This window comes from Sitodiplosis mosellana, unplaced genomic scaffold, assembly GCF_009176505.1.
Source record: "Sitodiplosis mosellana isolate CC-2019 unplaced genomic scaffold, AAFC_SMos_1.0 Smas_scaffold_5712, whole genome shotgun sequence".
NCBI classification, from domain to species: Eukaryota; Metazoa; Arthropoda; class Insecta; order Diptera; family Cecidomyiidae; genus Sitodiplosis; species Sitodiplosis mosellana.
The window spans coordinates 248,375-262,364 of NW_022600954.1; the positions used below are offsets into that span (position 1 = coordinate 248,375).

Consider the following 13,990-nt stretch of genomic DNA (forward strand, 5'->3'; position numbering starts at 1 on the left):
AAAGGGACATTTTCATGAAAATCCATTCAATATCCTAACTAAAATCAGAGCGTGTTATGAGCTGACGTCAGCTGCTGACGAGTATGCTTTGCGACGCATTTGCAGTAATCGTCAGCAGCGAATGTTTGTTGGTGCTGCTTACATCAGCTCATAACATGCTCTGACTAAAGTTATACGCACTCCCATTCAGATTAGTTGAAGTCTTTATTTCGCACTGAAACCTCATATTCTTCAGTATGAAATTTTTGGATCAGCCGAAATCGGCCGAAATTAACCCAAAAACTGACCAAACTGAATTCATTATAACATACAGGCCATTCAAATATATACCGAACTGAACTTTTAGTTGTGAATAATTTCGATCGAACCGAAAGTTTTTTTTCAGTCAGAAAACAGTACTGATTCGATGATAGTTAATTTATTTGTGAAAAGTATTCCAATTTTTCTTCAATTAAGCTTCGAATGAGATCTGCTCAAATGTCACTATGTCGTTGTTGGCACCATTTTCATTCGAGGCTTCCACATATACTACGTGGGTTTTATATTATTTTCTGAGTTTTTTCATGCATTTTTGCTGCCTTCACACAATAAGTTATAATGAGATATTGGAGCTCATCCTTGATAGAACTATGGTAACTAAGCAACGCTCGGTGTGCGCACACTGTACGCCGTAAAGTCGACTTTTTTATAATTTCAATTTGATGAGAGGATTTGTTTTCGAAATGAACATGCTCATTTATTTCTTGCTTTAGTTCCAAGTTCGTTTAGTTCAGTTTTTTTTTGCTAAATTCAGTTCGAAGTTCATTCAGTGGAAGTTTTTTGTGTTTTTGAACAAGAGGAGAATGTAAAAGAAGTAGAAAAGCATCAATTCTTTCAAGATAGTTCCAGAAAATGCAAGTATCAAAATAAATAATGGAAAAATGAGGAAACCAGAAAGAACGTCGAATGGGAATAAACTGCAAATTTAACATTGAAAACAAAAAAAATGTGTATCGAGTGAAATTTCATAGGTCACTCGGACGCTCACCATCTTTTTGTCACAATCAATCAATTCAAGTACTAATGGACACATACATAATTTACATCACTATTTGTAGTTGCACGGAGAAAAGTGATTGCTTTTCACTTGCACAATATCAAAGATTTAACTAAGATTAAATGGTTGTCTCTTTCCTCTTTTCAAAATATTCATCAGCAGTGTGAATGAGTATACAATAGACTCCGTGAAAATAGCGTTATAAATTCAATTTCATCATCATTGAGCATATACCTTGCGAATGTCACCAGGGTTATTTTTCTCTCTTTTTCCGTCAATATCATTTTTTGCTTTGGTTTTTATTTTTCCATTTACCATTTATTCTGTTTGCACTATAATAAATATTATTTTTGTTTCACATGGACCGTTTTCAGCAATATCACATTTATGACTTAAATAACTTAGTTTATTTTTTTTATATATATTTTTTTTAAATCGAAGAACAAGACATTAACATACTGATAAATGAGGATTAGTTGTCAATACAAATGACTTACACATATATTTAATATAATATTTATATTCTAAAGCTCCCCCGCCGTTAATGACATCTGTTGTGTGTGTCGGCTTGATGTGAATTTAATCGACGTAAGCGAAATCGGTGTGCGGCCTACCAACATTTTCAATATATTTTCAGACCGCGCGATGTGAGAATGATTTCAGATGGGATTTTATCGTGACGATAAAACCATTCCAATTTCCTTTTTGTGTTTGCTTTATTTCTCTACTTTAGAATTCGACCGTTACAATTTGCCGTTCACTTCTTGCAAAGATTTATTTCTGCTTTTCCACTTTTGCTTGCATAAATGTATAGTATAGATATTCGGCACGAGCATAACCATTTCGATCATAATTCATATGATGAGCTTGGAATGAACATGAGACATTCGCCGCTCAATAGACAGATACGAAACAAAAATAAAGCAATCCATTAAAATGAAACATGGAAAAGAAATCCGTAAGAATGAAACATAGCATGTGCCGTTTTAGGTATTTCGCTTTGAGGTGTTCCGTTTCGATAGATTTTTTGTCTGCAGTGTCGTTATGAACGAATCCTCTCGCATTGTTTCATATGAATGGATCTGTATCACATTGTTTCGTTACTCGAATATTTTTTCGTGTGTTTCATTTCAATTGATTCCCAAGCTATTGATGACGTCACTCGCATTTATCATATGATGCAAATTAAGTGATAAGGAGCGCGAATTTCGATGTGGCGATAACACCAATGGATTGGGCAAAAAAAAATACTATATGAGAATCGAAAAAAAAAATTAACTTTTTTTCGATTTTTGCCTGTTTCGTATCGTCTACATGGGAAGTTTGTATAAAAGACTCGGAGCGCCGGTGTTTTACCCGTATTGTTATACACATCAACGCAGCAGTCTGCTTCACCGTAGAAAAGTAGTGCGCAGTAAGGAAACAAGAACGTACAGGTTTTGACAAGGGAGAATTTGACTCTCGCGCGAAAAGTGGGGACAGGGGTGGGTGTCTTGAGTGAATACTCGGCTCAGCACCGACAACATCCACACAATTTAATATTTTATGATATGCAATCAAATCTATATGAACGGAAATATAGGATGTGTCAGCATAACTCTAGGTCAAAGTCAACAGTAATTCAATTGAAAGGAATTGATGCCATGCACCAGATTCATTGTTTTGTTTTTTCGGCAAATAAACATACATTCTTGTGAAGTAATCATTTTAATCCATAAAATCTGAGTCCAAGGCATGTTTATGCGAAACAAAGATTGATGCTTGATTTCAAAATAATATATGCGAAATTTGAACCCGAAGACGAAGCCGAAAGTCCAACACGAAACGTGTTCTATTTTTGGAGAATTTCCAGAATAACCCACTATAAGAATGAAGGAAGGTTGTCCCAGTTTTCTTTTGTTTTTTTTTTCTGGGAGAACTTAAATAAATGATCCAACTTGAGTATGCAATTCACGAAAATAATAAATGAGTTTGACTCGATGTTGCTAGGCAAAACCTCTCACCCACCTGTTGAACCCGATGAAAAAAATACATGTAAATGCTACACAAATGTTTCCCTATTTTCATTCCATGGGCGTCATGAGTTGTTCATTCGCTTTTGTTTGCTTGGCGATGACGCGCACTTGTGCGGAAATTTATTCCCAAACAGTCATAAATATTTAATTGAATAAATCACAATCACACGCCTATATTTGATTCCGAAGCGGACGAATGTATGCATTCGATGTAAGAATACAAACAGCAAACAATTAATAAGTAGACGCATTTAATTACCTGCTTATTATCCACTTCGTTCTATCAATTACCCGTGAACTAATGTATCTGTTTATGTTTATGTGTTTGTGTGTAGTGTACCATGGAACGTAGCATGAAACGTAGCACGAACCGCAAATGAAATCGAATTTCATTAGCATTCGAACCGAAGCGACTTAAACTTTTTGCCCGGCATTATACACCATGCTTTTTCGCACTTTTTTTTTCTGGGCGCCATGGGAAACCGAAAAGAAATCAGTATCAAGAGTTAGCAACAGGGAAAATAAACAAGAAAAAGTATCCCTATGTAAATGTAAGAAGCAGCGCGTGCAAAAAACGATCGATACAATTAATTAGACTTTTTTTCTAATTAATTTTTTCTCGAACTTTGAGCCATGAATTTTTTATTAGAAGAAAGAAAAACTTTCCATTTTATTGGTAACCGGGCAAAATCACGTGCAGACGTTGGATTCTGAAGTTGATCGAGGGTGAACTGAACTGAACCTTATTTATCATTGTGTCATGTGGAACATAATGTTATTTTAATCGCAGCCCGTAATCGACGCACACACACACACACGGATCGGCGACAATAAATATCGTTCATTCACTTGAAACGATGTTTCCATTAAAACACTCGAATGAATTGTGCTCGAAATCCGTTGTGCTAATAGAAATGTTCCGAACGAAGAGCATACTTTTCAGGCGGATGGTCTAATCCTTGAGCTAAAGCTAAGTACACAGTTCCTCGTGAAATGAAAAAATTTCTCCGGTGAAATTTTTACAGGTGATATTTGTATGGTGTTTTTTTAACTCCCTCCAATATCAACACAATACATGAACAAATTTGAATTTTGAATTCATTTCTTAATGTATTTTGATCTTTCTTATTTTGTCACCGCCGTGAAAAAAATTTCGCGTACATTTTGCACGCGAAATACTTTTCACGACCGTGAAAAAAAATTTGTTTAGACAAAACACATAGAAGAATGAACTCAAAAACCAAATTTGTTCATGTGCCGTGTTGATATTGAAATGAGTTAGCTGTTTCATGCATCAAAAATCATTATGCTTGCAATTCGAAAATAAAAAACACCATAAAAATATCACCTGTGAAAATTTCACCGGAGAAATTTTTTCATTTCACAAGGAACTGTATACTTAGCTTAATATACAATTAATTCTGCTCGTATTTACACGATATTCTCTCAAACCTATTAGATGCATAACCATTTCATATCGCCTACAACAAAGTTTTTGCTTACGATGTTACCAAACGGTTGATGTGACCCTGTTCAACATTGGAAACCCATTATTATCATCAATATTGCCGAATATATGCACAAGCTGAAGTGTTAAAGCACAAACGAACCACCAAAAAGTGGTTTTTTTTGTTTTTTTCGGAGAAAAAGCACAACAACTACCAAAATATTGGAAGTTTCATCTCTCCCCTTCGCCATTTCGCCTACTACTTGTATAACTTACAATTGTTTTGGGGCTTTGGGACAACATACAAAATATCAGATTTACTTATATGTGTTAGATTTTTCCTTTTGCCTACGGCGGTTTATCCAATTTATTTGATTTTGGACTAGAGAGCGTTGTGAGGGTGTTACCACTTTGCAGAATGGTATAGAATGTGGAGCCAACATTATTGTTGTTTGCTGAACTGGCAGTGCTTGGTTCATTGTGTGATTCTTCGTCGATGATAACGCTGCTATCGGCCGCGGATGGAATGGTTGGCAGAAAGCGTACGCTTAGTCTTGGCGACGAACACGATGGCTCGACCACTTCTTCCTGTACCGCTTGTTGACGCACGAGTCGCGGTTTTGTGCAACCAACTGAGGATTTGCCTGTTTGATTTATTGAAAGCCATTAGTTTTTTTTTACGTTGATTAACTTTTTGAGCGTTAACTTTTAATGTTGATGATTTTTTTTTAATGTGAATGTGATTTTTTTTTATTGTTAACTTTTCTTGATATTTTTGGAATATATTGGAAATTTTTAAACTTTTTTCTTTGCACATTCTGTATTCGTAACAATTTCATTGGATATTTACCTGAAATCGACGGTGTTGGCGTCGAACTAGCCGCACTAGACCGTGACAATCGAAACGTAGACGTGCTGGCTGTGGTGGCCGAAGCCGATGAGTCATTTCTTGAGCTGGATAAATTTGAGTCTTGTGATGTTTTTCTTGTAACTAACCATGAGGAATGTCGGCGACGTGTATCTAAAACCCGTAATGGAATTGAACAATGATGTGGTGGACCATGACGCCATGAATCCGACCGCGATGAACTGAAATTATCACTTGACACTGAACTGGCCCGTTTAAATGGTTTCTGTTGAATTTCGGCGATTTTATATGCATATTGATCGCATCGAATATCCCGTCGAATTTCCGATCTCTTTTGCGGTTTAGTGCAAGTGATTCGATTCCAAACTCGAGTCCAAAGTTTCGGCGGTGGCTCATCTCGGCCGATATTTTGCTGCAAAAGTTTTGAACAAGCACAAATTTGGCCTGCGGTTAACGGTGGTATATCTTTTGATGACCGTTCACCCAGTGAATTTGTATTGGCTGGCGTTTGTCGATTACTGAAATTCGAACTGTGCCTGCAACGTCCAATGCCACGGGTCACACGCGATTCTTCAATCGCTTTGCAAATGAGCACGCAATCTTTTTTGAACTGTTTCGTCATAATTGCATAAAGGAATGGATTGCAGCATGAATTTAGCGGTAACACAAAAACAGTAAATACTTTCGCTTGATTGAGATTGATTAAATGCACACCAAATACGGCAGTCAACGATAAAAACGCAATGGGTGACCAGCATAAAAAGTCTGTAAACACTAAAAGTGCCATTCTCTTGGCGATGCGTGAATCGTTCGAATTCCATGCCTGTGAACCACGAATGGCACAGTACATTTTTAAGTAGCAACCCATCAAAATAACGAATGCAACACCGTTGATGAACATCAAGAAGACTACGTATGCTAAACTGGCCGGTCCGGTTGTTGTTTCGAATGGTAAACATACGGCAAATTTACGATAGTCCGATATACCAATCAATGGCAATGTGGCCATTGTAAATGAAAACATCCAACCGAATATCATGATGTAACCAGCATGACGCAGTGATAGCCGCTTGTTCAAATGCATTGCATGTGTAATCGCATAATTGCGTTCCAATGTAATCACAGCCAACGTATATACGGACAATTCGGATGATAGTACGGCTAAAAAGCCAGCAATTTGGCATCCGATACTCATCTGCCATGGGATTGCGTACATTCGAAATTCGCCCAGCGTTGATGCATCCACCACAGCCAATAGTCCCAAGTAAATGCCCATGAAAAAATCGGCCGCTGCTAAATTGCATACCAAAAATCGTGGCACATCCATTTTCGAACGTGAAAATATCAACACGAATACAACGGTGCCATTACCGAGCATCGCCAGCAGAAATACAACCCATACACCGCACCGCAGCGTCCACCAATCGAACAGGTCTTGGCATGGCAAAAATGGCCCTAGAAATTGATTTTGGTGCAGAAATGAATGGGAAAAATTGTAAGTTTAGACAATTTAAAAGTACGAAAGAAAAATGCAGGTAGAGATAAACGTTTGGTGGAAATAGATGGAACGAGAGAGAAAATAACGAATGAAAAAAAGATAAAAACAAAAGAGAGAAAATAAAACATAGAATAAAGAAGACGAAATGAGAAACAAAAAAACATTTTAAAGGACGAGAAAAGCAGGAAAACGACACGAAGAACTGCGTGCCCAAGTGATCAAGTCTCTTCGAGAAAATATACACCGAAAGAAAAGTAGTCGCAAATAAAGACCATAAAACACTAAATTAATGTCATCTTTGTTTACCTGGCAGCGGCAAACATTGCACGGAGCCAGTCATTATATCTCCATTCAGCGCTTTTGTTGGTGACATTTCTTCTTCGAAATATTCTTCCGCATAAGCTGGCAAATTTCCAGGATACGTAAAGTCTTGCCCGAACGAATCCCACAGTTCATTAATTTGACTACCAAACTTTTTGCTCAAGTTATCTGTGTGGTAAAAAAAAGGTTGTTCAAATGACAAAGGCGTTAAATCAATATTGCGACATTCATTTGAGTGATTTTGCAAATTTTCACAAGTGCATTTGATGCATTCATCGACACTCAAGTGAATGTTGATTAAATTTCAAGTGGGATCTCATGTCAAACAATTAATTTGATGCAGTTGCGCGCTGCTATGATGAATGTGATATTGACAAAATGATTGGAATGAATATGAAAATATCAAACGAGCATGCATCCATGACGCATGACCTTATGACGCACGCAACAAACGACCATGGGTGTGAAATACGGAATTAAAACAAAACAAAAAACTCACGCAATTGTGGCCAGATATCCGTTTGGCTGCTATTCCACAGGCTCATGTCGAATTTGCTGTCAGTTGGAAAGAGAATGGTCTCCTGGATTGGATGTGTTTTTGGCGTGCTTGACATGGTGACAAGAGGAAGAAAAGCGCAGCAATGATACGCATATGACAACACCAGCGTCTGTCAGAGACAAAACAACACCGAATCAAACAGTTTCAATGGCAAAATACACAACGAAAAACGGGAATTAAAAGTTTGATGAAAAGAGAAAAAAAAACATCGGAAAACAAAAGTCGGAATGTTTAATTAAAAATGAAATCACAGCACATTCATTTCCTGGTTAAATCATCTCATGTCATCTAGTGGCCTAAGCTGAAAAAGCGCCGCATATCAGACATTTTCATTTTTTTTTTTTTTTGAATGAATGTGTCTTACACATTATGTGTGCTATGCACCTCGCTTTGCGTACCACATGTATGGACTGTGGACTCACAACTGTGTTTTATTAAACACACACAAAATCCAATCAAACATCAACACTCTCACAATTCGAAGTGGGCAAACCGTCAGAAGTAGTACGGCAAAATAACAAATTGCCGAAGTAATTTTTTCATTGGAGGTAAAATGTTGAATTACCACCAATGTTTTTATTCGGTAGGTAAATTTGAATTCAGTGGAAAAAAGACGCTATTAGGGCATTTGAAGAGTGATAAAACACACCAAACACGTATAATTATTGGGAAATAAATCTTTTTGATTGTTTTTATCAAATTTTCATCAAATTTGTTGCAGCAGTGAACAGTGAATTGAATCTAAATTCCAAATGGCACAAAACATTAAATTCTTAACAACAATCATTTCGAATCATCTTTGCAACACGAAAAAAGGCTAATTGAATTTGTTGTTTAGCCTTCTTCGGCTATTACACAATACTATTTGCAACGATTTCTGATTTTGTTTTCATCTTTTGACAATCCGTTGTCATCACACTGAATGTTTCATGCACAATCGTGTTTCCTCACACCAACGTGATCACACACAATGAACGCATACAAACGAAGTGTGTGCAAGGAATTGCCACATTCAAAGGCCATCGGAAAAGAATGAACACATTAAGAATAAAAAAAAATTTCCATCATGGAATTCGAACCTTTGCCCACTCATTTGCCAAGCTCATTTGCTACCAATTTAGCTGTCTGTGATTTATTTCAACCGGCGCTGTTGTACCCTTTGAATGTGACAATTCCTTGCACACACTTCGTTTGTTTGCGTTCATATTGTGTGTGATCACGTTGGTGTGAGGAAACACGATTGTGCATGAAACATTCAGTGTGATGACAACCGATTGTCAAAAGATGAAAACAAAATCAGGAATCGTTGCAAATCGTATTGTGTAATAGCCGAAGAAGGCTAAATAGCAAATTCAATTAGCCTTTTTTCGTGTTGCAAAGATGATTCGAGATGATTGTTGTTAAGAATTTAATGTTTTGTGCCATTTGGAATTTAGATTCAATTCACTGTTCACTGCTGCAACAAATTTGATGAAAATTTGATAAAAACAATCAAAAAGATTTATTTCCCAACAATTATACGTGTTTGGTATGTTTTATCACTCTTCAAATGCCCTAATAGCGGCTTTTTTCCACTGAATTCAAATTTACCTACCGAATAAAAACATTGGTGGTAATTCAACATTTTACCTCCAATGAAAAAATTACTTCGGCAATTTGTTATTTTGCCGTACTACTTCTGACGGTTTGCCCACTTCGAATTGTGAGAGCAGTAAACAATGATCAAGCGTTCTCTCACCTGAATGCGTGGAAATGTTTCTGGTGGTGGAAATTCACGTAGCTTTGGATTGTTGAACGTTTTTAAATGGCGCACACTTTGCAATCCATTCTTTGGCAGCGTTGGGAAGATGTTATTGCCCAAATTCCTATAAATGCAAAATGCAGATTTTTATCAAAACAGCCATTTATTTTATGTTTTCTATGATCAAAGATGTTTTTTATGGGTTCCATTTATCAAAAATGTTTTCGAAACCCTCGTATCATTCGGTACTTCATTACGAAGTGGAAGAGCGCAAGGAAACTTTCCACTAAAGTATAGTAATTGTATGTAATGCTTACAAATCTTCAAGTTGCTCGAATACGGTGAATGAATCTTCATGAATGAAGAAAATTTTATTTCCCTCTAAATCTCTGCAATGAGAACAAACGAGAGAGTGAATGAGTCAAGGAAAGAAAATTGTGCAAAAAAAACTCAGTTAAATAATCGATTTATTTGGTACAAATTGTAGCAAATCAGTGTATAAATTGGTTGTTTTTGTAAAGCTTACAGTAATTGCAGCCTTGGCGCACCGTCAAATGCATCTCGTGGAATTGTTTCGATTTCATTGTACGACAACAGCAAATCATGCAATTGACCCAAACCTCTGAATGGTGTTTCGTGTACTGAACTGATTCGATTACCGGATAAATCTCTGTGAAGAAAAGGAAAAACAGAAGAAAAAAAAACCGAACGCCACAATGGTTATAGTGTTGAGCTTATTGCTATTGCACTGAGGTAGATGACGTAAAATGTCCCATTCAAGGGAATTGAATGTTGAACTGAAGTGCACGATTTACTTACAATATTCGCAAATCTTTGCAGTGTGACAAATGGGGAACATTCCTCAGCTTATTCGATTTCAATTCTCTGGCGAGTCGAGTGGGCGAGAAGAAGATAGAGTAATTATATTGGAGAAATGCATTGAAACGACAAAAGGGAGGGGGCAGAAACAGAATATAGAGCAATAGAAAGTGAATGGACGAAATAAGAGAAGGATAGAAGAGAAGGAAAAAAAGAGTGAAACACCAATAGTAAACAGGAGAAAGCGATAAAAAAGGGTGAGAGAGTGGAAAAGCGTGTACAAAAGAGAGCAAAATAAGAAGGAAGGGAAAAAATGAACAGAGTAATAAAAAGTGGAAAAAGAAAATAACGGAGGAAAAAAAACCTCCAGAAGCGATGGGAAAAATGTGAGAAATCGAAAAAAAAATGCAAACATGAACAGCGATTGAACATCATTGGAGCCGATAAAAATATATTGAAAACAATACGCGAATGAATTGGTTGAACTTACAAGCTTTTCAAGCGTGACGAATTTCGGCAAAGAGTATTTGGTAACACGGAAACGTTGGCTCGATCCATTCGTAGAATTTCGAGTGCTGGGCACCCATCGAATGTTGGCAGCTCACTTAAACTTTTGGCATCCGATAAAACCCTTGAACGACGAGAAGAAAAAAATGAATACAATATTTCGCATAAATTTATCACGTATGGAAAGCGATCATCGTGGACTATATAGGATTGAGTTACTATATTATTCAAGCGTTTGATCTGAGTTCTGATTTTATTCGCAATTTTTTTTCATAGACTTGGAGAAAACATAGAATTCCGATTTGACTTCACTCTTACTAAGTAAGATATTCAAATTCGATAAAATTAAAACTTACAGTTTCCTCAGTCTTGGCATGCTTTGAAGCGCATCAAATTTAATATCACCCAATGGATTGCCCCGCAACTCCAATGTAATTAGATTTTTTGGAAGATCATCTCTGAGTATGGTATTTATTCGATTTCCCGATAAAAATCTGCACGAAAAATTATTCGAAATCGCATTAAATGTATCATGGATTTATTGAGTTGTCGATGGAATTCGATTTAAGTGGCTTACAATTCCTGAAGGTTTGACAATTGTCCCAATTTGTTCGGTATCACCGTAAGTGAATTATCATCCAGGTCGCTATAAATGGAAATAAGACGAATAATTTACGTCACCGGAAGAAGAAAAAAATTTAAGTGGCAAATGTAGTAAAGTATATTGCGACAAAAATGAAAAAATTGCATGAAAAACGCAAAAACAAAAATATTCGTAAAGAGAAATGTTCAAAATCCAAAATGAAGATAGTTCAGAAAGAGTGTAGCAAATTTTTTTTTAATGAAATTGGCATTCTATTCAACTTTCAAGTGAGTGAATATTTCCAATATAATCCAATAGTAGGGAGCTACTTACAGAATTCTTAAGTTGAATAAATTACTTATCGCATCGGCTGTTACATTTGTCAGACGATTTCTTTTCAGGGTGCTGGAATTTGGAATGAGTTTCGAGTGTTGCATCGAATCGACAGAGAGTGTGAGAGAAAAATGATGAGAAAAAGACGTAATAAATTGTTTAATATTTTCCAACACTGGATGTTGATGTGATTGCAGATGAAATGAGTCGTCCATTGATAAAACCGGCAAAAATAAGAAAACTTTGCCAGAAACTTCAGAAAGTAATGGAAATACTTACAGATATCGCAAGTTGTCCAATTTTGGAAAATCTCCAACGTTTATATTAAGTAGATGATTGCCTCCTAAATTTCTGTGCACACAGATAATAGATGAAGAGAAAGAACGAAAGGAATGAAAAAAACCAAACACGAAACATGTTCAAAATGAAAACAAATCGGATTAAATAAGTTGAATGCGTGGTTCGATGATACACCGCAATGTTAGTCATTCGAATATTATAAACACTTTTCTTTTCATGTTATGACCATCCAAATAAACACACACATAACAAGAAGAAGAGAAAAAAAATGGAACAAAAAAGAATGGGAAAATATGAACGAGAATCTCATTTGTATTCTAGAGAGATAGATTTTTGTCGCTCCAAACTCTTTCTTTTTCTTCTTTTTCAATGAATATGAAAAAAAAAATACATGCAGCCAAGTTTTTTGTGTGGTGGTTGTTTTCCCTTTTATTTGCCAGTTTCACACTCGATACAATCAATCGCACATTGTGCGTGTTTTTTGTTGTTAGTGGATCAACACATAATAATGGAATGGGATACAATAAAAAATGGATACACCAAGAACTTTGTTAGTTACCAATTGAACACAACATAGAAAATAGATAGAGAGAGAGAGACAAAGAGAAAATAGTTGGAATGATATAGTTTTTTAATTCAAAATGCGCAAAATTTTCATGAATAAAATTCATCCTCTTTCAATTGCCAATTTGATGCGAATTTTGACACTTTCTGCGATACCGATATTGATTACAAAGTTTTCCAAATGTTTTTATTTTTCAATTATTTTCTTTATACCCAATTTTTGTCATCCGTGTCAGTTGCATGCCAAATTTCAAAGCCTTTTCTTACCAAAATTTGATGAAAAAGTAGATTTTAATATCAATTTCCAATGTGTGTGTGTTTTTTTCTATTGCCGAGAGCTCATGTCCCAATCGAGGCCCCCCCCCCCCCGGAACACAAACCAAAACGAAAAACACACAGTGGAGAGAGAGAAGATAACGAATTTTCATAAAGGGAAAAAACACGAGAAATGCAATGAAAACAGAAACAATTTCGAATTTTTTGGATTGGAATGAGGAATATATCAATTCGGGAACAATGAAACAAGCAGTGAAAGATAAACTCACAATATTTCTAGTGTTGGTAAGCCGGTCAATATTTCGGTTGGCACCCGTTGTAGCATATTTCCTTCGAGTCGAAGTGCCCGTAGACTCTTCAGTTGCGCCAAGGAAATACCGTCAAAATGCATAACTGCATTATTGTCTAGTTGTCTAGCACATCGATCGAAGCAATGAGATACAATAAAAACATCAGAATAAATTCATGATTACACATCTTTATGTTCAAGTGATTTCAAGCAAAGGCTCTTTTAACCCCCCCTCGTATCCAACGAGCAAAGCACTTGAAGAGGAGAATGGCATTTATGTGATAAATTCGAATGAATAAATAACATATACAAAAAGTTGCCAATAAAAATCGTTTATCTTACATCTGAGTTATGACGAAGTTGAGCAAAGATTGCACGAATTTATTTGTTTTGTTGCATGAGACAGAGACTCTCTGTCAGAGAGAGAGTGAGCGAAAGCGACTCGATGACTTTTATCACAGAACAACTGTCTACCACCACCACCACTACCGTCCTGTAAGACATTTTTCATCCTATCATATTTTCTGCATGGGGACACGCTATCCAGAATTTTGATTGAATTGCTCTGCTGCATATGCTGTTTATTGCGCCCCATTTCTTCGTTTCTCTCCGTCAACAAGTCAGTTTATGTTGAATGTTCAACAATACAAAACCACTACCGGAACAATTCGGTGGCAAACATGGAACGAAACAGAAAAGTTTCCGAAAAGCAAAAGAAACGCAAGTACTTCAGAGTGAAGCGAGTAAGTGAGAGAGAGAGAGCTTGAGTGGCAAAAGAGTACTTTGTAGCCAAAAACGCCAAAAGGATTTTTCATTACAAAACAGTGTATTGTT

At 36.3% G+C, this 13,990-nt stretch overlaps 1 protein-coding gene across 1 annotated transcript in view; it reads right to left on the minus strand.

Moving 5' to 3' along the window:
- Positions 1 to 1,418: 1,418 nt before the first annotated feature.
- Positions 1,419 to 13,990, minus strand: part of LOC129572900 (leucine-rich repeat-containing G-protein coupled receptor 5-like) — a 54,210-nt gene continuing 41,638 nt past the window's right edge. The window contains exons 6-19 of the mRNA XM_055453014.1: positions 13,137 to 13,280; positions 12,007 to 12,078; positions 11,728 to 11,799; positions 11,389 to 11,457; positions 11,168 to 11,305; positions 10,795 to 10,935; positions 10,305 to 10,370; positions 10,012 to 10,155; positions 9,803 to 9,874; positions 9,483 to 9,609; positions 7,685 to 7,853; positions 7,171 to 7,353; positions 5,349 to 6,821; positions 1,419 to 5,142 (exon numbers count right to left, since the gene is read on the minus strand). Coding sequence (XP_055308989.1) covers positions 4,847 to 5,142; positions 5,349 to 6,821; positions 7,171 to 7,353; positions 7,685 to 7,853; positions 9,483 to 9,609; positions 9,803 to 9,874; positions 10,012 to 10,155; positions 10,305 to 10,370; positions 10,795 to 10,935; positions 11,168 to 11,305; positions 11,389 to 11,457; positions 11,728 to 11,799; positions 12,007 to 12,078; positions 13,137 to 13,280 — 3,166 coding nt within the window. The 3' untranslated portion in view covers positions 1,419 to 4,846. The remainder of the gene's footprint in view (positions 5,143 to 5,348; positions 6,822 to 7,170; positions 7,354 to 7,684; positions 7,854 to 9,482; positions 9,610 to 9,802; positions 9,875 to 10,011; positions 10,156 to 10,304; positions 10,371 to 10,794; positions 10,936 to 11,167; positions 11,306 to 11,388; positions 11,458 to 11,727; positions 11,800 to 12,006; positions 12,079 to 13,136; positions 13,281 to 13,990) is intronic.